General features: G+C 36.1%; 1 protein-coding gene across 4 annotated transcripts in view; it reads right to left on the bottom strand.

Moving 5' to 3' along the window:
* Window positions 1-5,842: 5,842 nt before the first annotated feature.
* KHDRBS2 (KH RNA binding domain containing, signal transduction associated 2) overlaps window positions 5,843-24,799 on the bottom strand; it is a 324,004-nt gene continuing 305,047 nt past the window's right edge. The window contains exons 9-12 of one of the 4 annotated variants that reach the window (XR_004060582.1): window positions 22,288-22,461; window positions 20,299-20,350; window positions 10,172-10,377; window positions 5,843-7,234 (exon numbers count right to left, since the gene is read on the bottom strand). Coding sequence is in view for 1 of the 4 variants with exons in the window: in XM_030944729.1 (XP_030800589.1) it covers window positions 22,364-22,461 (98 nt within the window). In the remaining 3 variants the exon portion in view is untranslated. Of the gene's footprint in view, window positions 7,235-9,367; window positions 10,378-20,298; window positions 20,351-21,383; window positions 22,462-24,799 lie in introns of those variants that run through there. The other 3 variants (XR_004060583.1, XR_004060581.1, XM_030944729.1) reach the window with 3 other exon arrangements.

Genomic DNA, 24,799 nt, shown 5'->3' with positions numbered 1-24,799 from the left:
GCTGTGTTGAATTTTTGGCCCTGCTAAGTCAGCACAGCTACCACAGCTCTCAGAGGATAATTTGGAAAAGCACAGTGACTTCAACCCTGTGTATTTGTTTTGCTTGAACACAGGGGACAAGAACTCCCTGTGGACACTCTCCATGCTTAGTCTGCCATCCCAAGAACTCCTGAGGAAAGAACTGATATTCTGCAATAATTTCCTGCTGCAGCATCTTACTCTGCTTCAGTTGTGTTGGCTATTCCTATAGCTTGTACTCTCTCAGAATACTTATGGAGGGTGCAGCATATACCAGTTTCTCCACAACTGTATTCAAGTTCAGAAAAATAGGTAAAAAAAATAATTTGTTCTTCCCCCCCCCCGCATTTCACATATTGACTCTAAGGAAAATATATTCTTTTGGGTAATTTGTAGAGAACTACAGGTAGGTGCATGGAGTACTAACAGACTTGCCAACTTATTCCAAAAAAAGGATGTGCCTAAACAATAGCTGGGCAAATATTCAAAGAAACATAGTAATAATAATGATAATAATAACAACAAGAGCAACAATAACAGAAGGGGACAACGGAGGAAGACCATGAAGGCTAGAAGGGCAATGTATAAGGGGTAAAAATTTTATGGCCTGCAGAAACACCAACAGTAGTGATAAGAAAACAATCAAAATGTAGCTACTTGATCTTCAGGCTGAGGTTTTAGGATGACAATTAGAAAACCCTGTTTTCAATTGAAGAGGATTTGTTTGATTGTAAGTCACCAGAGACAAAAATTTGGTGCTCAATGCCTTCTAAAATGAAATAAAATTTCAAGGAGAGCTGGATTTGAAATGCAACATTTATTTCTACCTTATAAGGCAGTGTTAGAAGAAGTTCCCTTCATATCTTCCTCAATAGCTTTTATATTAGCAAATGCTCATATACTCAAGTGAAAAATTACTGTCATAGAAAAAGGGAATGGGTTCTTTTAATTTGCTTTGCTCTTTTGAACTTCCAGTGACCTGCAAAACATGGATAAAACCCATTGGTTTATTCACTCACTAGAAGGCTTTAGAAATATCACTTTTACAGGAGTGATAACTGCTAGAATTGTGAAATTTGGTGATTACTTCAGATGTTAAGAATAAACATTGGTGCCACTAATGTGCCTTATGCATGCTAACAATAGGTACAAAAGTTATTGGATTGCATAATATTCATTTCTAACCTGGAGAAGACTTAGGATCTTATTTCATGGAAATAACAGAATGAATGGAAATCAGTTAATAGGATTAAACCCACTGTAGAGAGATGTGAAGCATAAAGCCATAGTTAATGACTCGTGATCTCTCTCCCTCTGCCCCATCAATGCAGTCCCTTTATTCCTCTTTGGTCTATGCAACTCATGTATATTCCTCTCATCTAGCAGTTCATGACCTTGTTTGAGTACTTAGTCTTTTCCTTAAAAACTCAGATGATGGTAAGATTGCTTTTTTTAAACAGCAGTGAAATGTACTATACATGTGTGAATCAAATGAAAAATATTAATTCTGAAATGGTAGCTCTATTGACTAAAAAAGTTTATGTAAATCAAATTTTCACATCTTTGTTCCAAGCACTCCAAAAGAAGACATGATGCTGAAACCAGGGTATTATTTTGGCATGCTTACTCCTTCACCTGATTGTCTCTGATCTCTTACTATCTGCATTGTGGTTCAATATCACAAAGCAAAATATGTACTGCTCTTTCCTCAGCTGACCCACTTGTGGAGTATTTCAGAGTGTCTAGATGTGGCACTTGGTGCTACGGTTTAGTTGATTTGTTAGGGCCTGGGTTGGACTCAATGCTCTTGAAGGTCTCTTCCAGCCTAGTGATTCTGTGATTCTGTGATTTAGATTAAGACAATATTTCATTATGTAAATATAAATCTCTGTGACTTAACTCTTATTTCAAGTGACAACAGAAACGTTTAAATGTTTCTCATATTAAAAAGATCTCAAATTCCATATTTCCATTATGATGAGATTCATACCAAACTCTTACTGAATAAATAACATATGCACTGTTATCGAATAAAAAGAATTGCATATCTAAATAGAAGGAATTGAAGTGTTGTTTTAAAGACAATTGAATCTTGAGTACTGCTTTAAAGATTGTACCACTATATTAAATCATACTGTAGTTTATGCAAAATATTGCAATATATGTAAATTCTAAGATTAGAATTAGCATTCCTTTAGGTGATGAAACTCCAGAAAATACACTGAGAGATATTTTGATGTTAAGTTTTTCTTACAGATCCTGAGATTTATAAAATAACCCGGAGGAAAGGAAAACACAGAAGTCAATTCAACCTGTGCTCAAAACCAGTGACTAAAGTTTGCATGCTTAGTTAGGAGAGGTCTGTGGAGCTAAATCTTGGCTCTCTTCAAACTGGAACAAATTTTTAGACTAGTCAAATTACTATCACTCTCTTGGCAATAGTGGAATAAAGTTCTGATTTTAAACCCAGAAGAATTTGCTCCAATAGTATTGCTGTGGATGAAATATCACACTATTTTGTCAATATCCTCTGAGCACAATATTATTTGGTGTGATTGAAAAGTAACTATTAAAAATTACATCAAAGACTTGGTAGTATCTTTAAAAAGCAGAGTTATTTTTCTGGCAATCCTCTTGCTTTCTTTGCTATAGTCCAAAAGACACAAACTGAGCTGGCAGTGTACCCTTGTGGCCCACAAGGCCGATGCTATCCTGGGGTACATCAGGAAGAGCACTGCCAGCAGGCTGAGGGAGGGGATCCTGCCCCTCTACTCAGCCCTGGTGAGGCACATCTGGAGTGCTGTGTCCTGTCCTGGGCTCCTCAGTGCAAGAGAGACACGGAGCTCCTGGAGTGGGTCCAGTGGAGGGGAACAAAGATGATCAGGGGAATGGAGCATCCCTCTTACAAGGAAAGACTGAGGGAGCTGGGCTGGTGGAGCCTCGAGAAGAGGCGACTGAGAGGGGAACTCATCAGGGTCTATCAGCATCTGAAGGGAGGGTGTCAAGAGGATGTTTCCAGGCTGTGCTCAGTGGTGCTGAGCAATACAAGACACAATGGGCAGAAACTGATGCACAGGAAATTCCACCTAAATATGAGGTAGAACTTCTTTAATCTTTTAAATCTTAAAACTTTTTGCAGTGACTGAGCACTGGAACGGATTGTACAGAGAAGTTGTGGAGTCTCCCTCACCAGAGATTAAAGAATTATCTGGACACAAGTCTGTGCAATGTGCTCTAGGATGGGCCTTCTTGAGAAGGGAAGTGGATCAGATGACTCACTGTGGTCTCTTTCTGATGCTGTGAAATTTCTTTGCTTTCAAACCTGGGCATGTGGATAAATCAAAGAACATCACATTTGCTGGAAAGGAAGATGCCAGTACCCTAATCCTTCTGTGAGAGAAGCTGGGATTTGCACTTCAGGAAACTTTCAACCCTACAGAAATGGAGGTCCATGACAAGGGTCTGGCATACAGTCAAAGTCTTCCAGTCACTCATATCCCACTCATTGTCTGGAGATGATTTCTAAAGAAACTGCATTCAGTTTGCCTTGAAGTTTAAGAACAGTCAGAGAGAAGGGGGAATGAGCAAAGCCACACTCTGCCCAGATTAATGGTTGTCAGTCTGCTTGTGGACCTGTCAAATGTAACTATGCAAAGTCTTCTAAGAGCAGGAAGCGGATTTGATATCAAAGGCTACATACAGGCAGCAGCTCTTAACTCATGGCTTATGTAAGTGCATATATATAAGAACAGAAGCCTCTACTTAAACCAGCCAGTCAACAACTCTCTTTCTGAGCTGTGGTGTGTCTCCAGAGATCCTTATTCAATTATTAATGCATCTGCTGCTAATTTCATCATGCAGAGTGTGAATTTGTCTTTTCACGACGAGCTCTAAGGGAAGTTTGTAAGAAATATAGAACTTGTCAGCACATAAGAGTCAACACATTACTGCTGTGCTGCAGCCATTTATAACAAAACTAAAATGAGCACTCACTTGTTTGGCATTAATTTAATGTCCCACTTAGCTCCTATCAGACGTAAATAGCTGCTTCATCCATTTAAGCATTTCTGTTCGTGCACATAATGAAGTACTCTGTACCTGTCAAGTAAGCAGAATTCATAACTGAAATAAGAAATGGATGAGAAAATTCAATGTTCTTAATATTAAACCTCTACAGGGGTAGCATCAGACTTTTTTTATGGCTTCTGTGAGATTCACTTTTATTCCATTGTTCAGACACCAGAGACATGACACACTAGCATGCCAGGAATGTTTCTAAAAGGGATGTCTGTTCAACTTATGGCACAATCAACAAAAGCTGTAGTTGTTGAACACATGCTATTACAAAATAAAATAGTTAACAAACCTGTCGGTATTTAAATATTTTTATGTTATCTATTTTAGAAACACAATTTAATTTTCAACAGCACTCTAGCTGTGATCATATTCTCTAGAGGAAATTTTTATGAGAATGAAGAGAGGTAATGACTACTATTAGTCACTGTCATTAGCATAAAACATTAGAAATGACAATATTTATAACAAGCTATGACATGACAGTTAAAATATGACTTTCTATCCTTTGTGTATGCTTTGACTACAGCTGGTTGCTATTTTCTAAAGTTAAACTGATAGAAGTTTGGTAATGGTATATTTAATAGCATGTTCATCATCAGATCTAATTGTTTTCCACCACAGGGTATGAAGTTTTATGTCCTCTATCAACCCAAAACAAACAACCCTACTGCTTAATGGCTCTTCAATTAATGTTTATGGTGCTACTTTTATAACCTAAGTTACAAGAAAAAATATCCAACAAAATCCTTCCAAGAAGCCATTTAAGAATTTAAGAAGCTTAAGGGACTTCAACCAATACCAAACATTACTAAAACATGTATGATATCCCAAAGCTGAGGATGTGAAATAGAAAACAGTAGAACAACATTAGAAAGACATTGGAAAATAGAAATAGAAGACACTGAAAAGTTCTTCTAGCACAATTGCCATTGGAGGGGAGAACAGACCTTCATGTTGGGGAATTTGGCTGAGGGACTTCAGGCTGGCCACCTTGCAATTGATGTTGATGCTGGGTTAAACAGAGAAGACCTGTTCACCCCAAGTCATGCACAGCTCAGACTCTGTTGCTCAGATTGCAAACTTATTCCCCTGAGAGTGATTTGCCCTCACTAACCTAGCTGCTAACCTTCTACCCATAATTCTTTTCCCTATTTAGCAGAGCTCATGCTGATTAAAATGAAAGAACAGTTCAAAGACAGGTTTCTCTTTAACTGCCTTGGTGCATATTAATTTTTGTCTCTCCCTTTTGTACTAAGCCTCTAGAAAGCAATGTAAAATTACTGTAAATACGTTTTCACTGGAGAGCTGCCATTGTTCTAAATTATGAAAGCAAATGATTTCTGACTTAGACTGTTAATTGTACATAGCAATAAATACATTAATTTTAAGCTTCTCATGATAGTTCAGACACCCTGATTTCTAGCTTTTAATGATGCATTATGAGCCTTTATTTCTCTGACATCCAGGCAATTTATCACTGACACTCCTCAGTCCCCCCGAGTAGCTGGACATCACTAGACAAGAAAGAATCAAACCTGAGGGGGGTCAACATTTCTTTTCAGGAATTACTTGTTTTTTTACACCATAAACTCTGCTTGGCATTCATTGCTGCAAATATATTTTAATAGAACTGCTGTTATTCTGCCTCTCCTCCCAGTCTCCCAGGAGTTTTTTGTAGCTCAACATGATGTTCAAAAACAGGCAAAAAATGCTCTGTGAAGTTTAAAGGCTGTCAAGCCTTCTTGGCAAATTCCCTCCAAGAGCACAGCTGAGAAATGACAAACCTATCACCTGACTGGCTGGTGTTTAAAGCTGACTGCTTTTGATTAGGAAGCAATGAACCTTCCCTTCTGGAGTTCATTCTGTGTTTTATAAGCACCTATTCACTGAAAATTATGCAGTTGAACTGATTTGAATTTGATTAGCGTAATGCTTCAGTTTTATTATTTGTAGTAAATACAGGCATCTCTTATGGTTTTTTACATTTAGGAGAATGTCAGGATAGTTAAAGACTTACTTTTACTTCACATGGATTATTGCTAGACATTTAAAACAAATCCAAGAATAATATATGCCTGTATTGCAGTTACTCACTTGTTGTGCATTGCCCAGTAGGTACTCACACGCTACTTCTCGCTGCTCCAGTGGGAAGAACAGGATGAAGGCAGCCCTGCCTCTCAAGGACAAAGTACTGTGTCCCCAGCAGGTGAGTTGAGTTGGAAGTAACTGTGAAATGCAGCAGCTAATGTCTTTAATGGAAAACTCCTGTATTAAATTCTCTGCTGCAGACTCTGATATTTCAACAGGCAGCAGTGAGGAGGAGCAGAGCTGCTACCAGAGGGGCTGGCACTGAGCACTGAATCGCTCCTTCAATGTCAACCAGCTTCAGGAGCTGTGAATGCTCTGGGAAGCTGGATACCCTTTTATCTTCTGACAGCCTTTCAATTATATGTCCCTTCATATTATTACATAACTTCCAATGATCTGCACTGTGGACCTCAGTAATAAAAACCCATTTCATGCCTGAAGAACACAACTTCTTTGATAAGTCAGTTTAGACCTAGACGGGGAGCAGTGCATTTGACCAGAAGAAAATGCTGAGTGGAGTCAGATGGTCAGGTCAATAAAAGCTAAAAATAATATTTGACTTTGAGAGAAAAGAGAGTTCAGGACACAGCCTAAAGGCTAGATTCAGCCCTAGCTAAACATTCTCTGTATCAGTGTTATAAGGAGAGATTAGACACCCAAACTTAGATGCTGCAGCAGGGTTACAAATGTACCTACAGAACTCACCAGTAAGGACTGGGGGTAACTGAGAGCTTTCATTATTGCTGGTATGGTCCATAGTGTCTTATGTTTATTAGCTTCAGGATGAGTATTCTCCACCATTTAATTCTACCTATCTTAAGAAAAATGCACATACTTACACAATTTACCTCCTCATTTACTTACCTGTTTTGTAGGCCATCATTATAGTGCATGACTACAGTGACATAACCCAGCCGTTGGGGATGCTTTTAGAAAAATAAAGGAGGCTCACTTCTGCTGTAATTCCAGCTAATATTGAAATATTAGAGTGATATATGCATTTTCAATACTTCTTGAGTTTTCATTAGTACTAGCTCGCTGTCTCAAAAATCTGTAACATATTAATTTCAAGAGTATCTGTATAAAGATGCAAGACAAGAAGTACAAAAAAGCTGGTTTGGGTCAGGATATTTACATCTTTCATGCCAATCATGACTCCAGGTATTTGAGAATGTGAATCTGAGACTAGTGAAAGCTGCAGGCTGTCAGTACTTCTAAAAACGAAAGTGGACAAATATGGAGAGAAGTGTCTAATCTCTCTTTTAAAAATGTTCAGAGTTATCAACAGAAGTGCCTTCTCCTAAGTAAATCCTATTTCTTCACTAAACAACCAATTTAAAAACAAAGTCTTCAGGGGAAAGAATCAGCAGAAATTACAGAAGTGCAGAAAATTCACTTCTGGGAAATTCCATGGGCCAATTTCCACAAGGTGAATGAGGTGCATGAGAAGCTCAAAGTGAAGCCTTGAATGGTCTGCTCACAGCAGAACTCTTGTGCGTTGGGCTGGGCTTCTCTACACACACTTTTCAATTTCTTGCTTGACAACAGAGCATTGGGCACAGAACAGGCCTACCTCAAATTCCAAGGACTAGCATGTGCCTCATGCCTTGTTCTTCTCAGCTCTGCACAATTTAATTAATGATACAACATGACATACACAATCTGTAGCTTTTAATGAAAGCAACGCCCACAACTGAAATTGAAAACTTTGCTCCCAAAATGTTTTGAATTTTGCCCAATCTCAGTTACCTGAAAGACTGCTACATAGTCTACACTAGGCATTTAAGAACATTTTGTAAACAGTAGAGGGCATTTAATTTCATTTGGGTTTTTTGACACATAACTGAGAAGTGTTTAAATAGTCCTTTGGACCTGAACTGAGTAACTGAGTATATATATATGTGTACATATATATATCTGTGTGTACATATATATGTGTGTATATATATATATGTATATGCATATATATACACACACATATATATGCAGCTGGAAAACAAAAAAAATCAGAAAATGCAAGGAAGTAATGGAATTAGATGAATCTTGGTATTTTGCTACAAATTTCTATCTTGCTCAGGAGGGGGGAAAAAAATCAGACTTCCCCCTTCTTCCTCTATAGACTTTTGTTAATCTTCTGGAAATATTAAGTAGACCCTTCCAGCCTTCTGAAATATTTTATCACTTATTAAAAACTGCAGTTACTACTGCAGTTAAAGGAACTACTAATCTCAAGTTTCCAAGAATACTAGGTCATTTCCTTTAGGCAACCATGATCACCTACTTCCAAGTCCCCCTTGTAAAACATTTTAAGAAATGTGGTATAATGGTTAGGAGTTTGGGCTCTAAGTAAAGGTATTTTGGTTCTGATGAATAGTATTCTGTGATGTAGGGCAGTTTCCCCCTTCTTCTTCCATTTGCTATATGCAAAGCAAAAATAAAAATAAATAAAAAATATTTCTAAGAGCCTTAGATTACTATTTATAGTGTTAACACACTTAAATATAATCTAAGTAAACCCTTAAGAAAGCTTCATATTTTCACCCATTTCTTTATCTCACTCACAGCCTACATAAAACTGGAGTGTGAATACTGTCACCTAGGGTTTATTTCCAGCTCTAGCCAGCAGACAGAATCTTGAAAAATACATGGAGTTTTTTTCCCAGTCTAGAGCACTTTAGGCTTGAGTAGCTTCGGGCCACATTCTTGTAGCTCTTTCTCTGTAGAGAAAAAAATCCATGTCTAAACCAGGGCATAGTTCAAATTTTTATCACCATTTGCAAGACTGGAACCCAAAATTAGTGTGGGCAGAAAGGCGCCACCCCTTTTTTAAGACACGGTGACAGGGAATATGGTCCCACATGATGACTTCATGCTGTTCCTCAGGGAACACTTCAGGTCCATTTCTGGTGTGCAGTCAGGAGAAACAAGGGAAGGACTGTGCTTGCACCAGGCTGTAGGAAATGAAGCTGAGTCCAGCTACAGCAGGACTCCACATTAGCTACTGATGCTGATTCTGTGAGCTGAGACCTCCTGGATGTACTAGCTACCAACAGCAAGTGACAATGGTCTTTTGTTTCACGTGCTCCTTGCTGAAGAAACAAGTTCGTTTCTAATAACTAAATGCATTAATTACACTTGTACTTTTTAATAATTATAATTGTACTTTTCTATGACATATGGATGTATATAAGTTTATTACAGAAAAATACAACTCAGTATTTAGCTTGAAGGATTTAGGAAATGTTAGATTTATAATTTCCAATATAATTACATTATGTTCTTCAGCATATACAAGAGAACATAGCCTTTAACTACAGGATACCTTACTACCCTTTTCTCCAAAAGAACTAACTCATTCTGGATATAAGATTGAATGAAATACTTGTATCTGTCCTAAATTCTAATGGTATGACCCTTTTTTTTTCTTTCTCAGCCAAATGGTTGCTGCTGTAGTTTTATTTACTTTCTAACAGATTTTCATTGTGCATAGTTTGTAGCAACAATGCTACAGTAGCTGAACAATATAAACCTTAATTAGTGAATTCACAGTAGCTCAAAGAAGATACCAATATTTTCAGAGATGAACAAGTGGAGAACAGAGCAAAAAACTCCCAGAATTTGCAAAATTTGGTTTTCACATACTGTCTCAAAGGATTGACTTATGCCAAGGGGAGATGATTTCTTCAAGTATTTTCGATGCTCCACACACTGCAAAAATACAGTTTATTTATTATTATGTTGTTTCTGTGAGAAGATGATTAACTGTTGTATTTCTTTATGAAGGAAAAAGTATAAGAATTTAGATACATAATCAAACTGTCCTGTCTCAAAGTAACAAGCATCATAGGCATCTCCGCATAAGCTCTTTTACAAAGGCAAACAAAATATGAACTAGTTTAAAATAATTCTATTTTTTGCAGACTGATGTGACCTAATTATCTCACAACTTACATAAACTAAAATCATATAGAAAAATACTAGAGCTCACCTTATAGACTGGAAGATCACTATAAATCTGAGTGGTGGCATATCCTAGAGAGGGTGGTAATGGTAGGTCCAGAACTCAGGGCTGTGGAGAGTTCCAACCTGAGGCTGTCCTTCAGAAGCAAGCGATTTATTGCAAATGATGTTGAGCACTCTCAATTCCCTGAACACCATTCAAAAGGTACAGTACTTCCCTAAGGTTCCAAAAATCTGAAAATCAAGATAAAGTCGGGTAGACATTTTCAATAAAGAACATAAAATTAGTTGTCACATTAATATTTTTGCTTAAATGACCTAAGTAGCTTCACATAGCATCTCTTTGACACAGTGTTATAGTTCTGATGACAGAAGACTCTTGGAAGACATTACCTTCCAAATTCTGCATGCTATGAGATAATGCAGTTACAAAACATCATGGAATTTGCTATACAGCTCTAACACATACCTGTTCCCTGCAAAGCACACGTAGAATTGGACTGCCTGACCTGCTTAGTGTCTCTAAAATGATGAGTGTGAACAGTAGAGCAAAAAAGAGGCAAAGGAACAAACTAAACACTGGTATTTACTTCTTGGTTTGGTTTTTGTTTTTTTTTTTAATGGTTTTTTAGATTCCTCATCTAAATTCTTAATTTTTATACTGCTACAAATATATCAAGTACTGCCTCAATATCTTTTCTGTACCTGCAATCACCCACTTGAGATGAAGGCTCATAGTCCATGCACAGTAGTATGAGTGTGCTTTTGGCAATGTAATATAAAAAGGAGGTTTGTGGGGCTGAATTTTATGAACATCAACACTCATTATACAGATATTAAAGCAGAGTAATTATATTCTTCCAGAGTAAATGAATTCTGAGTGCTGGTATGGATGAGAATGGGAACTTGTAAAAACAAGTTCAGTTGCAGTTGTGTTTCTTTTCTTGATAATATTAACAAAATCAGGCCTGTGCAAGACTAATTAAAATAAGTTCTTATTAGAATAAATGAATTGTGAGATAATTTAAAGATTTAGGCTGGAGAGGGAGGAATTTTTAAAACACATTATTTTCTTTCTTCAGCGAACCAACATCCAGAGAGTGTTTTAGAGCATCTAGCTTAGGTACTCTGAATTATTTCCTGTAAGCAAAGATCACTCCATGGAATGTGTAGGTACTTTAGGTACCTGTAGCAGCAAAAGTAGTTATATGAAGCTAGGTAATGATTGTGCTCTGTATTTCCCCAAGAGTTACACCAAGGTAATTTCACAAAGAAGGAAAAAATTCTGATCAGTGGAGTAGGGGAATATAGACATCTTTTTACAGCTTCTACCAAGTTTACTGAGTTGGCAAAGAACAACTTTGTGGATATCTCATGATATTCTCCAAAACAAACAGATTTTCATGAAAGAATCAGAAAATAATTTTTGGGTCACTCAGAGGAATTTCTTAGATCCCAAGGAAGTCCATGATACAGGAAACCTCAATTTGCAAATTGTGTAGACCTTTCCACAAACTTGGAAACATTTTTCTTTGATGAAAACTATTGAGTGGATATAAACATCAGGCTTGCAAGATAAATAGTTAAAGTAAGCCAAGCACTGTGAAGTTAGTTAAATATCAGTTACAGGTCAGTGAAACCCAAATTCAGGTCTTGTCATGTATAGATTTGATGTAGGCAGTGTCTGAGTCAAACTTTGTTAGGTTGTTGGTTTTTTTTTTGTTTGTTTTGTTTCAACCATTGAGTTTAAATGGCTGAGTTTTTTTTTTTATTCTGCTTGATTTCATTCTAAAGAAAGGTCCCTGAAAGAGCAGCTTTTCAATATTCCTTTTATCCTCATTATTCAGTGTGTTTTTTCCTTTATTAAATGTCTGAACTCTATTCAAAACTTTAGTTTTTCTTGACAAAATTATGACTTTCACAGTTGGATTTCTGGGTCATCTGTGGTAATAGTACCTCATAAATGTAACTAATTGTTTATTATGTTCCTGAGTGAAAATAAAACATTCAACACTGTTACATTGCCTGGGAAAGCCAAGGCTTGCACCTAACCTCAACCAGCATTCTACACAGTCAGGCACACCTGATGATGACACTTGTAACTGGTGAAAATCAGATCCAAGAAGTGTTTGTATGATCTCAAGACAACAAAACGCACATCACTAGCAGGCTTTTACTTTGAGCAATTTGTCTACCCTCACACAAAACTGCTGATAGAGATGCTGAAAGATAATATAATCCATTCCTCTGTTTTATCCAAACTCAGCTGTTTGCCATTAAACACCCTCCAAATCACTGAGAATGTCTGCCAGTGGTTCTGTGGCTAAGACCCTATTTAGGCACACAACCCTTATACATTTCCACAGACATCAACTTGTATATTAGGCAAGACTGCAATTAAAAATATGAGCACTGAGATAGGATTTATTCTGGTGTTGTCTAATTTGCTAATACAGACAGAGCTTTTGCTTGTTCTACATATTTCTCCTGACTTCTTCACCATGCACCCCAAATATCTTTTTCTGGGTCTGACAGAAAAAAAAAATATTATTTTTCTGAACTGTTTAGCATTTTGACCAAAATCCTCGAGTTGAGCACATACCCCATCTTGGAAAATTTACCATCTTGAAAATTCATCATCTTGAAGAGCACACAGTTGTATTTATTTTCTTAATGGTAGATAATATGGCCAGCCCTGCCAAAAGTATATTTACAAGAAAAATGGAGGCATGGCAAATTATACTTTATAGCTTGTTCTGTACTCTATCTGTGAGAGCTACGAATAAGAATGATTCATTGAAGTAAGTCCAGATGAAGAATCTGGTATAAAGTGTTATTATACCAAAAAACTATTTGCTTTCTAGATCCTTAAATATATTCTTAAGGTTATTTTTGGTTGACTATGTATTACAAAATCAGGTGCCTTATTTCCATTATTTTAGCTAAGCAGACTCCAAAGTAGAAAAACCCAAACGAACTACTCCAAATCTAAAATTATCCCTAAATCGGTGTAAAATAAAACTTTTATTTTATTTTAGCACATTACTATAGTGCTGAAAGTTTTATTTCTAAAACTTTCAGCACTATAAAGTTTAAAAATATGTAGATTTTTAGGGTCTAGTCCAATGTGCTCAGTGCTATGGGGAGGACATTGGGTATTACCAGGTGTCTCAAGCCCTTATCAGTGTTTTGAGATGTCCTTCTTGCTCATCAAAGACAAACAGCACGAGAAACTTACCATGGCAACAGGTGATACCTCCATAGAAAAACAGGGGTTATAAAGGAAATTGATGAAGATAATAATAACAGGCTTCTTCAGTGTAAATCTGGTACATGTAGGGTCCCTATACACAGACATTCCTGCTAAAGTCCAGCAGGCACCAAGTGATGACAGCACAACTGCACTGTGGACAAGGGAGTTCGGTTCTCAAAACAAATCCCAGCTCAGAATGCATCCTGTGCTTCATTTCCTGATGCAGCTTCTTACCCTCACCTGCTGCTCTGCCAATTGCTCTTTATTACATCACTTTGACCTGCTGAGTGACCTAGCCAAATCATGCAGCTTCACTGTTTTTCTAATTCTCTATTATAAGGTAGAGATTGAAATAAATACCTGCTGCCTTTAGTAAGTATTTTGAGTTCAGTAAAACAATTTTCTTTTAAGCTCTGTAGATGCTATTTCAGCTTTTAAGGACTATGCAGCATTATTGGGATGCCCATAACTCTTCCAAATGAGCACTAGGGTCCCTAAAGCACATATCCCACAAGCCTTCACAGTCTAATGGGCAACCCACTTTTGCCTCAGATCTGCAATCAAGTTCAGTGATACAAAAAGTATTGTGTCTCCTTCAGAAATTTGATAGTTGTCATGAAAATAAAGCGGTGACTACCATGAACAGATGAACTTGATTGCCAAGTTGAGATTTGAGTGAGCAACAGTGCCAGACAACTACCTTCAACTAAATATTTTTCTTGCATGTGGGAAAATTGGTTATGATGACATGAAAAGTAAAATCGTGATATGGTATTGTATCTAAAGTATTCTTCCTGGATCAAAGTTATTTCACACTGGTGCTAAGCAGGACATGGGCTGGAACGATGCAATCCAGTCCTTAACAGCTAAGTGTTGTGTTTGAATTTAATTAAATTATAAAACTGAATACAGATCACATTCTGAATTTCATCTTCCCTTTTCAGTCCTTGATGTCAGTATGGATTTTTAGTATATGAAACTTGAGTAAGATCTGCAGGATTAAATTCTCCATCAGAAAGCTACTTTGCTTAACAGGAATTCAATGGAATACAACATTCCTGCCAGTTGTTTGTATCTTTACCTCATGAATTCTAAACCAGATATTAAAAAGGTATTAAATACTCAAAATACCATACAGAATAATAAAAAGAACCCTATCAGTTTTAAATACTCAGAGAATGCCACACTAAATTCCCATATTATTAGCAAATAACAGCATTTCATTTGAATGACAGTGTCATTGATTATCTTTTCAGCTAAAATAGGTATATGAAACATTATGTTCTTCTGGGAAGAAGAGAAAAAAAAGTGAAAAAATAAATAAAAAAGAAAGAAGCTGCACTGGCAAGACCTTTTCACTGAATTTTGCCAGGATTGTTATAAGGTTCAGGAAGATATATAATGAATTATTAGCTGAGCAATGAATGTGGAGTTAATACAGTAAATCATGATACAAAATATCTGCACAGGTTGTTCTGTGTACTGTGCAGAAGTAAAGAAAGCAAGCCCGCCCAGGATGCCGAGTCACAGATGAGCAGCTCAGCAGTTTGCACCTCTGACTTGTTGGTGGTGACACAGTGTGAAGGTCTTGTAAGGCAAGGGCATGTAACAGAAGAATCCACTGCTTTCCTCTGAGTGAGCCATCCATCATGAGCTAATGCATCCAGCATGGCAACAACAGTGCCAAACAAGACAGAAGCAGCTATTTTCACACTGTATAATAACATTGCACAACAAGAAATCTATACCTCCATTAAATCAATAAAGTATAGCAGCCACAGAAATAAACAAGAAACATTGTTTTCATAATTAATTCTATTCTTATTAGGGTAATGAAGCATTTTTATTTTCCTTGTACATCCAAATGTTGTGTAAACATATTAGAAAGCTCTGTTTGTTTCAACATAGCAGCTTGAAAAGTTCTTAATGCACATGCAGGATATAGATGACCAACTGCACATCTTTTTCTTTCATATTTATCTTTTTAATATGTGAATAATGACCTATATCATTACAGCATGGGTGTGATCTTCCAATAAACCTTCCTTCTGATTTACATATTTGAAATATGTCTGCAATTACATTTTCAACAAATCTTGCTATTCTCTGGTAAGGCACACTAGGTTTCAAAATTAATTCAATTATTCTAGGAAAAGAGGTATTTACGTCTTTCAATAACTACCCAACACAGCCTTTTAAAACAATTTATATAGGAAAACAAACCTTTGAAACGGTGACATGCTTTTAGTAGAAGTTTAGAAATCTGTATTTCTTATGCCTAAATTGACAAAAATTGCTTCTCTTTGAGAACAAATACTTGGTTCCAGATATGCACAATTTAGAGATATACTTCAACATGTTCTGCCAAGATGTAATAAAAATAACTTAGTCCACCAGAGACTGTGAAAGGACAGAAAATCTTTCCTGTACTCATACTGGCAGGCACAGTTCATCTTCAGATTCCATGGTTTCAGAACATAAGTACTGTACACAATGTCTCCACCAAAAGATGCCAGCATTCTTAGAAGCACAGCTCATAAATTGTCTAATGGCTATGTAGGTCAGCAAATCTTTCAGTAGGAATAATTTTCCCTAATGTTTCAAATGAATGCTAGCATCTGATTGCCCGGACCAGAAACAAAACCAAGTGAAGGAAAGGCTTAATGATTTCAGAGCTTTCTGTCAGGTTCCAATGATAAACAGTAATGACTAGAAAAATTGAATTAGCTAAGAACAGGGTGATCATCCCTGCAGCCATAACTGGTTTGAGAAAGTTACCTGTGTGCCTGTTCTATCTCAGCAGATCAGTACAGGAAAATGGATAATGTGACACTTTTTCTGATAACTCTTGGGTTTTAATAACCGACACAAGTCACGGAGTTTTTAATGGAGGACAAAAAAAAACTTCAGAAGACATTAGCATTATTTTTCTGTTCAATATTCAAATATATTTCAGTTTTTCCTGTGATTTTACTTGTTACTTTGGGTTCTTTTTGTACTTTGATTATCTACTGACAACAGAGGATGACATGAAATAATAACAAATATCATCTTTATTCTTTGGACATTAACTACAGCCAACATTTCAAATTATAGCCTTTATTTTTGTGTAAAAACTTTGTAATTTGTAAGTGAAATTATGTTTTTCTAATTCTACCTTGAAAAAAATGCATCTACAAATGAACTCAGTCCTCCTGATCCCTAAAAATCCACAGATTCTGATATAGAGATAAATTGGTTCTTTGTCACTTAGGATTCATTTATAACCTATTCTGTGATTCTGAATTTATGAATATTTTCCCCAAACTACTTTATCTTCTAGCAGTCTTGAGCCATTTATTGAAGTTCCACAACATTATAAAAGAATTCAGGTAATACTTATTAAAAAAAGCCAAACTTATTTTCTTTAACATCTTTGCTAAGATGATGTTAGCAAACAGATTGTTTAAAGAGATTATAATCTTGTTTAGATCTGGTATTTCTTTCACAAAAGAAATTACAGAAGACAAGAAGAGAACAATTTTCTGTCAAAATATGTAGCTATTTAAGAAAATTTAGGTAGAGTTTCTTAGTTGCCCTTTCATTTTACACAGTATTTTTCCATAAACAAAAGGAAATTTACCAGTTAGCTTTACAGAATATGAGTTATCTCTAGGAAGGCTGCATGAAGAACACTGATATCCAGTGCTGTCCCTACTTAACCTTTATACAGTCTTGACTTGTTTCTGCATGTTAATGCAATATAATATGGAAAATGTTCTAGGGCTTCCTTTCCTTAATGGATCACAGGCTTCTTTCATTCACTGTCAATGATTTTTTCTCTCCAATGTTTAGCTAATTTGATGATTCTTCTTTATCTCCATTTTAATTTTGTAACTGCAATATTTGAATCTTGCAAGACTTTGGACTTAGAAAGACAGTTCACAAAACAACACTGTTACTGTCAAGCATGAAGGAAATACATCACTATTGTAGACCAAATAGGTTTTTATTTGAACAGAATACATTGGTTGCTTGCTCTTAATTTTAACCTTCAGATAATAATCCTGGATGGTATTTCCATGAGGACTACCATAAATCCATATTATCAGGATGAAATAATAAGCCTTTCAACGGATGCATTCATATATGTTAATTATCCTATTGCTAATGGTAACTTGGTTGCTTTGCTCAGTTCCTGATATGCAGCTCAGTAGCTCAGTCCTGGCTGCGGTTTGGCAGCTCCCTGGCAATACAGACATAGCCCCTTCCATCCTGCATGCTCACTCACAAGGTCTGCACACCCATTTCCTCAGAGCTACCACAGACACAGTGGTGTGCTCCTCATGCCCTCTCTCCCCATCACTAACATGAGTGTTAGGCAGTTTGGAAGTCAGCACATGCCTAAATAAAGTGGAGTAATTGGGCAATGGAGGGGGCGTGGAGTAAGGGGGCAGAGATCACTTGGCTTTATGGCTGTAGCTCCGTCACTCTGAATGGAGGCTGAGAACCTCATAAAGCTACAAAAACATTGCCAATATCCTCTGTGGTGAGGTCAGATACACTGTGCTTCCTGAGGCTCTTCATTTATTCATAGGAAGACTTAAGATCATTGTTTAAACACTGTAAGATAAGGCAAATAGGAGCTGTAAGATGCTACTTCATTTTCTAATAAAAGTTGCTGCTCTAGAAATACCTAATTTTTTCAGTTAGAATGGCTCTTGAATACAAGCCACAAGGGCGCTAAACAAAACAGAATTTGTTGATTTAACTACTAAAGAAATGCAAAAAAAAAACCATATAGCACTACTCTCTTCTAAACATCAAACTGTTCTATATACAAGAACAACACAGACAAATAAAAAAATCTTAAAAATGTTTGAACAAAAATTTTGCATTTTTAACTTCTCTTTCCTAGTGTTTTTCACTTATTTATTTTGGGATTTTATATTGCTTTCTTCTTTGTATTACAAACAAAACTAAACTAATTGGTGAGTTAAACCAGACAAAATGTTTGGTTGGTGACAAGTGTCTTGGAGTGATCTGTAGCACGAGTGAAATTACATGTTTTCTGGTGGTGCACATAAGTTTTCAGGACCTCAGAATTGTGGTTGACCTGATGGTGGATGTGTGGAATGTGTCACAGCTTTTCATGGAAGACCTGAAGACAGCTGTTAATTAGAATAATCAGACTCTCTTGTTACTCTCTCAAAAATTAATAAATTTTATGTTTTTCTTAAGGCATAGCTGATTAACTGCACGCCTTCTTCAGAAACAGTAGTGAAATATACTTTTAGTTAGCACTGAGCAGCACATGCAGTCTTGGGTAATTTTTCACACTGTTTTCTTGAAAATCAATGGAGAAAATGTTTGCATAAACAGTTGTTTGCTTGCACTAACTTAACCTACTTTTTCAAAATAATTCTTATGTAAGAATATTTCACAATGCATCATTTTACTGACATTTTCTGCCATTTTTAAAATTTAGACAAGTAATGGCTGCAAAGTAGACTTGGAGACAGGAATATTAAAGGACATTGCTCTGCTATAAAGCTTTATTTATTGAAGTCCATCCTCAAGGAGTTCACAGTAGTTACCCTCACATAAAAATGTGATGCACAGCTGAGAAATTAATTCTATCTACTTGCCCTGGATCTCACTTACATAACGTATGACCTGATCACAGCTTTGTGTTATTAATCATTTCAGCAAGGCATAGAAGAATTTCCTGGAATAGTTATATAGTATAATCTATAATACATAATAATCTATAATCACAGTTATACCAACATAAAACTATTTATAGCAATGGAAAGAATTTTTCTTTTCTGTAGAGATATATACTGACCAAAGCAAATTAGTGTAACTACATGCAAGGTGGGTAGATGAAAGATTTTCCTGCAGTGGTACACTCACACTGATGTGACAGTAATATGGGGACAAACCTTAATGCCATACTATATCAGTTTGGTCTGTAGAGTGGTTGTAGTACATCAATAAAAGCAATTTATAAAGATCTTGAGGCAACTCTTTGGAGAAGAAAATTAAACCCTTTATATCTTGTTATACAATACAACTTGTGATTTGTAAGTAACTGTTGAATACCACCAAACTTGGAAAATGGTACATCATCCAGACCACAGTCATGGGAAAAGATGCCAGAGTAATAAATGTGTCTAGGACTGTGTATTTGTGTGATCTTATGTAGTTAAGAATGATGACAAGAATTTGTACTTTTTGAATTGTGATTAGATTCACACTTCTGAGTCCATGAAAAAAGTTGTAACTGAGCTGAATTTTTTTTGTTTCTAGCAATGACATTTGTCTTCAGTCAAAAATCTCAAATATAAACTGGTCTATTTAAAAACCTTTATGTTTAAATGTATGTAACAGAGAAATATAAGTAATGCCTCCATTCGTGACGTTGCATAGTAACACCTAAAAGTCCCTGCTATTCTAAAGAATAAAAAAGAAAAACCAAGCATAGGAATAAATAACAAACTTCTGTCTCTATACAGATACATTTTTCATAGGAAGAAATGTAAAATATTTTCAGAAGCAAAGACAATCTAGCATTGCATTTTTCTTTGCTATGTGGCTAGCCAAATGTAGGCATGCTTTTAATAAACAGAAGCTCCTGTTTTTAGCAAAAGCAGTTATAAAGTACACCATCTTAATATTTACCACTAAAAGGCTAGATGACAGGACTTTTTTTATTGGAATGAAGAGTATCATAACACACACATAAATGTTTTGGTTGCCATTATACCATGATCACTATGCTGATGCACAGAGAAATACTGCTGGAAAGACATTTTTTTTTTTTATAACTGTAGCTGAATACGTTTTTGTGTGTTAGTAAAAAACAAATGCAGAGATAAAACAGGAAATAGGAAAACCCCCTGAGATGCAGCAGAGCTTACCTGACCACTTCCCAGCAGATCTGCTGCTTAGCTGTCCAGTGCCTGTGAGTCCCTGAAATAGTGAGACAGAATAAACTCAATGTAACCATCATGTAGCCTACTAAATTCACTTTAACACTTCAATGGACAAAACATACTCATCATAAACTATTCAAACAGAGCTAGCATGCAACTCCAGCTGCAAGAGATTTTGTTCACAAACTGAACAGCAATTGGCCTGTACTTTAGTCGCATCAAAAAAGTAAACCAATCACATTGACAAAAAGCCACTGTAAACAAAAAGACTGTACTGAAAGGATTAACAGTTTTGGCATCCCTACCATCAAGTCTTCTGTTTTTTTTTTTTTTTTTCTTCATCAAAATTTAGGTTATATATTTGTTGTTAGCAAGAGTTGCATTACTATTATTGTTAATTTTAGTTCTGTTTATTACGTTGAGGGTTATATATTGTAGAATAATTTTGTTGTCACTAGTTAATGTTAATTAGTTGTTTTAATAGCCTATATACCTATTTGTTATCTTTTGGTAGGTTTACTTTTTTAACTATTGGTAACTTAATAACTGAGAATATTTTACATTACTGTTGCATACTCAAAATTACAGAGTTACTATTAGTGTTACCTGTTTAACGTTTAGTCATCCTTTCAGTCCTGCGACATATTTCCTTAACAATCATCAGCCATCAAGTCTGATAGTCTCAAAAGAAATATCAGCCCTCTAAACTGCCTTCAAGGGCGGTGATATTTAGCACTGAAAATTACAAATAAAGTTTTTGAAGTTGAGTATCAACAGCTGGGCAGTGACACTGATGATTTGTTTATCAAGACAAATTGTTATATACTACGAAAAATGCAGTCAACGCACTCTTCTGAGTGAAAACAAATAGGTGAATCTATGCAATGCTTACATGTTGAATGGGATATTTAATGTGCGGGGAAACTCAAAGGTTGAAGAACTAGCATTTAGACAGTCTAACAGTGGTAAGTGGTATTCTTACCTCTTTAAACTCCATTACATTCTCACGAGAGACATGCTAATACAAACAAGTCAATCAGAGTTTGTGTTTAGCAAGATCAAGCTTAAAGGATAGTTTAAAATCCATTTATTGTTCTAAAGCATTTTTTTCCATTAACATTGTTATACATTAGTGGATACTAACCATGATTCATGTAACAGTTTAGTTTGTTAACTTTTATATTATTTAACAACCAGAAGTTATTAATACAACTTTTAAAGTCTTACACAAAAAATCTTAAAACAGGCTTGGGTTCATTTTTGTAATTTTTATATAAAAACATTTTAGGCATCTCTTGAAAAAGAAATAAAGCAGGCATTTAAAGCTAGAAAACAAGTAATTCCAAATTTAGTTTGTTACAAAAGGTTTCAGCTTTATTGACAAATTATGGCAAACATATTTGACAAAATTATGGTTTCCTATTTAGAGAAGCTTACACATGGAACTTTAAGTGATTGTTTTTAACAAATACAGGTTAAAACACTGAACAACTTCAGTTAGCTACATACATACAGTAGCTGCTTGTTTTCAACCCCATTAAAACAGCATTTAAAATTAAATTTACAAACTTAATATCGAGCATCTTAATCTAAACTAACATATATTAAAAAAGACAGGTTAAAACATCTTATCTACAGCTTGATTATTGTCTGGCTCAAAAAAAAAAATCATATTACAGTCTTTCAGCAACCCTAAACAGAAACTCAGCCTTAACTAGTATGTAGAGAGACTCAAGAGCTGTAACAGTGTCATGCTTTTTAGTTACACACAGCAATGAATACAACCAACAGAACATCATCTTTGAATAGTTTATAGACAATGTTTGCCAAAAGTTTTTTGTCTCTGTTTTTTTTAAGTCCGTGTTATAAAATAATACTAATGCCAATGTCACGCCAATGTTATAGGAAATACAAGTAGTACATAGGATAATAATGAGCAGTAATTCCTAGGATAGAAAAGAAATGGACTATTACTTGTCTTGTTGCTGTTTATGTGGAGACCACAGGCTATTAATTGTCTTTGAGATGAGGTCACAGATGAGGAGGACCTTCAATATCTACCATAGGGGTGTTCCCTGTATCCCCCTCTGGCTGACCTTGGAGGTGGTGCCTTTAGGCTGGAACGGGTCGTGGCCCATTCTTCTTGTGCTAAAAACAGAAGAGAAAAACAAGTTTTGTAAATATCTAAAATTGAAAGAACAAAGGGATGCCACTGCTAATGGCTGTCAAAATTCTTGAGGGTTCTGGCTGAAAGCTTTAGAAAACGAAATGAGAATGGTGTTATCATCCACTTCTTTATCCTCCCACAAAAAAAACTTACAGAAAACTAACCTACTTCTCTACACAGGAAACCTGTCTATCCTAGGAAGAAAAAAAAGCCTTACTCCTTCACTTTCAGCAGAGAATGAATAACTACTGTGTTGGCGGTACAGTCAGCTCTGGAAAAATCACTGCATCAGTCTGCCAGTTCAGAATTTATTTGATGTTTTGGGTTTCTAGTATTTAAGTTAAAGCTGAAATTTGAACAGCATTTAATGCAGTTGGTATGGTAACAAGATGAGGAGTTGAATCATGAAAAGATAAGAAAGATATGTTTGATTTTTAACTTCCATTTGAGACCAAAAGAAAGAAAATAATGGAAGAAAAATGTGTAGAAGTGAAGCTAGAGGAGATTTTACTTTGCAGCATCTTTAGAACACTTTTTCACATTTAGTGAATAAAATACGCTCAAGAAGAATAAGCTAAAATCTGTAAGTCTTGTTCAGTTTTTAAATTCCTTCTACAAATCTTCTTATTCCTCCCTGACATGGTATTTCTGGAATTTAACCCTCCCAAAAGCACAATCAGTAAACTCCCTACAGTCCTGGTCCAGCAGTTGAACCCAAAACTTGAATTATCTCCTAAATCCGCCAGTGAGTCATCAAATGATTTCTGGTTTTGTCTTCCACTGACTTCAACTTTAGAGTGATTAAAAGGGAAACGCACAAGCTGCAGTGTATCATATCATGCCAGAGTGCAGCATTGCTGGTATCTTGTTTTTGCTAATGACTGCTGACCACTGTGGCCACTAAGAATATGAATAGCTGTCGCAAGGCAAAAAAACCTAAATGGTTAAATCAGGTAGCAAAAATATGTGGCCACGAGAAATGAAAATATAAAACATAAAAACCTTGTTAAAATTCTGAAAGTTATTTCTTCTCTGCAAGATGTCTTCTCTGCAACTACTCTTCATTATGTCATTGCCTTGAGGTATGAGGGGAACAGCAGCTGTAGAGCTAAAGTGAGTTCAGGCTAGCATGTATGGAGTGGGCATCTCTGGAAAAGATCTGATAGCAGTTGATCTTGCTATGGAACAAGAAACACTCCTACTGTGATTTTTTGGTGCACTCCATTTATTTTCTTTCTCTTCAAGTTCTTCAGGATGCTCCCTTTTTGAAAATCTGGAGTTTTATGGTCACATGAAACCAAAGTTTGCTGTGGAAAGCTATTGCCTAGAGGGTTGAAGAAGTGCCAGCCAATATGATATGGTTCTAAATCCTCAGGTCTCTCATTCCTACAGGGAATAAGTTTCTGTATAGTGAATTCAAAAATCTTGCCTCTGCAGTATATATCATTACACCCTTTAAAAATGGCATTTTGCTGTAAATTTTTTCCAGCTTCAGTTACCCTTTGCTGAAGTGTTACTACATTTGCAGAGAGGCCTTGGGGACAAGAATGATTTGTATGAAAAAGAAAAGCTTCATTTATATAAATGAAAATGACTGAAGTAGTAGAAATATTCAGTAAATGTACAACACAAAGACAAGCCAATTTCTTGATCCTTTTTAGTCCTCTCACCATTGTCCAGATTGAAGCACCTTCATATAAAGGTGAAATGTACAGTCTTTTTGGTAGTATTCATGCAGTAAAAAATAACTTGATATTAACAACTGGAGGAAACTGCTTTTCCTTGACTGTTCTTAAAGCAAATTGCTCCTGTGACTGTACCAGCTTCTGATATGGAACAAAAAATGCATCATAATTTGTGGTACAAGCCTCTAATGCTCTTTTTTTCTCAGTAACATGGTGGACCTATTTCCTTGATTTCAAGCTTTAACACCATCATTGAAATAAGAAGTGATAGTTGACAGCTAACAGCTCCTGTTGATATTACATGACAGACCCTACTGTATTAACAGGTGAATCCATAGCCAAAATAGGTGTGGAAGTTCTGGGACTGCAGCCTTTGATTGGGAAACTTCTGGTGTCTACCACACATACAGCAGTAAAGGATTATATATTTCCTGTGGAGAAAGCAAGATGATGGGGAGCAGCACTACCAAGAGTCTCTGAACCACACCGTGCCAGTACATTGCTGGATGCAGCCACACCAAACAGAAATGAGATTGCTAGTGGTTTTCTCCTAGAGGGGTTTTTAGTGGGCAACAATATACCTGCATGCTAGTCATGACAGGTTTGTTGACATGAAAGCTGCTCTTTCACGTCT

The sequence above is a fragment of the Camarhynchus parvulus genome, chromosome 3 (assembly GCF_901933205.1).
Source record: "Camarhynchus parvulus chromosome 3, STF_HiC, whole genome shotgun sequence".
In the NCBI taxonomy this organism is placed as follows: Eukaryota; Metazoa; Chordata; class Aves; order Passeriformes; family Thraupidae; genus Camarhynchus; species Camarhynchus parvulus.
Note: the sequence above shows the minus strand (reverse complement) of the source record. Positions and strands in the feature narration are given on the sequence as shown.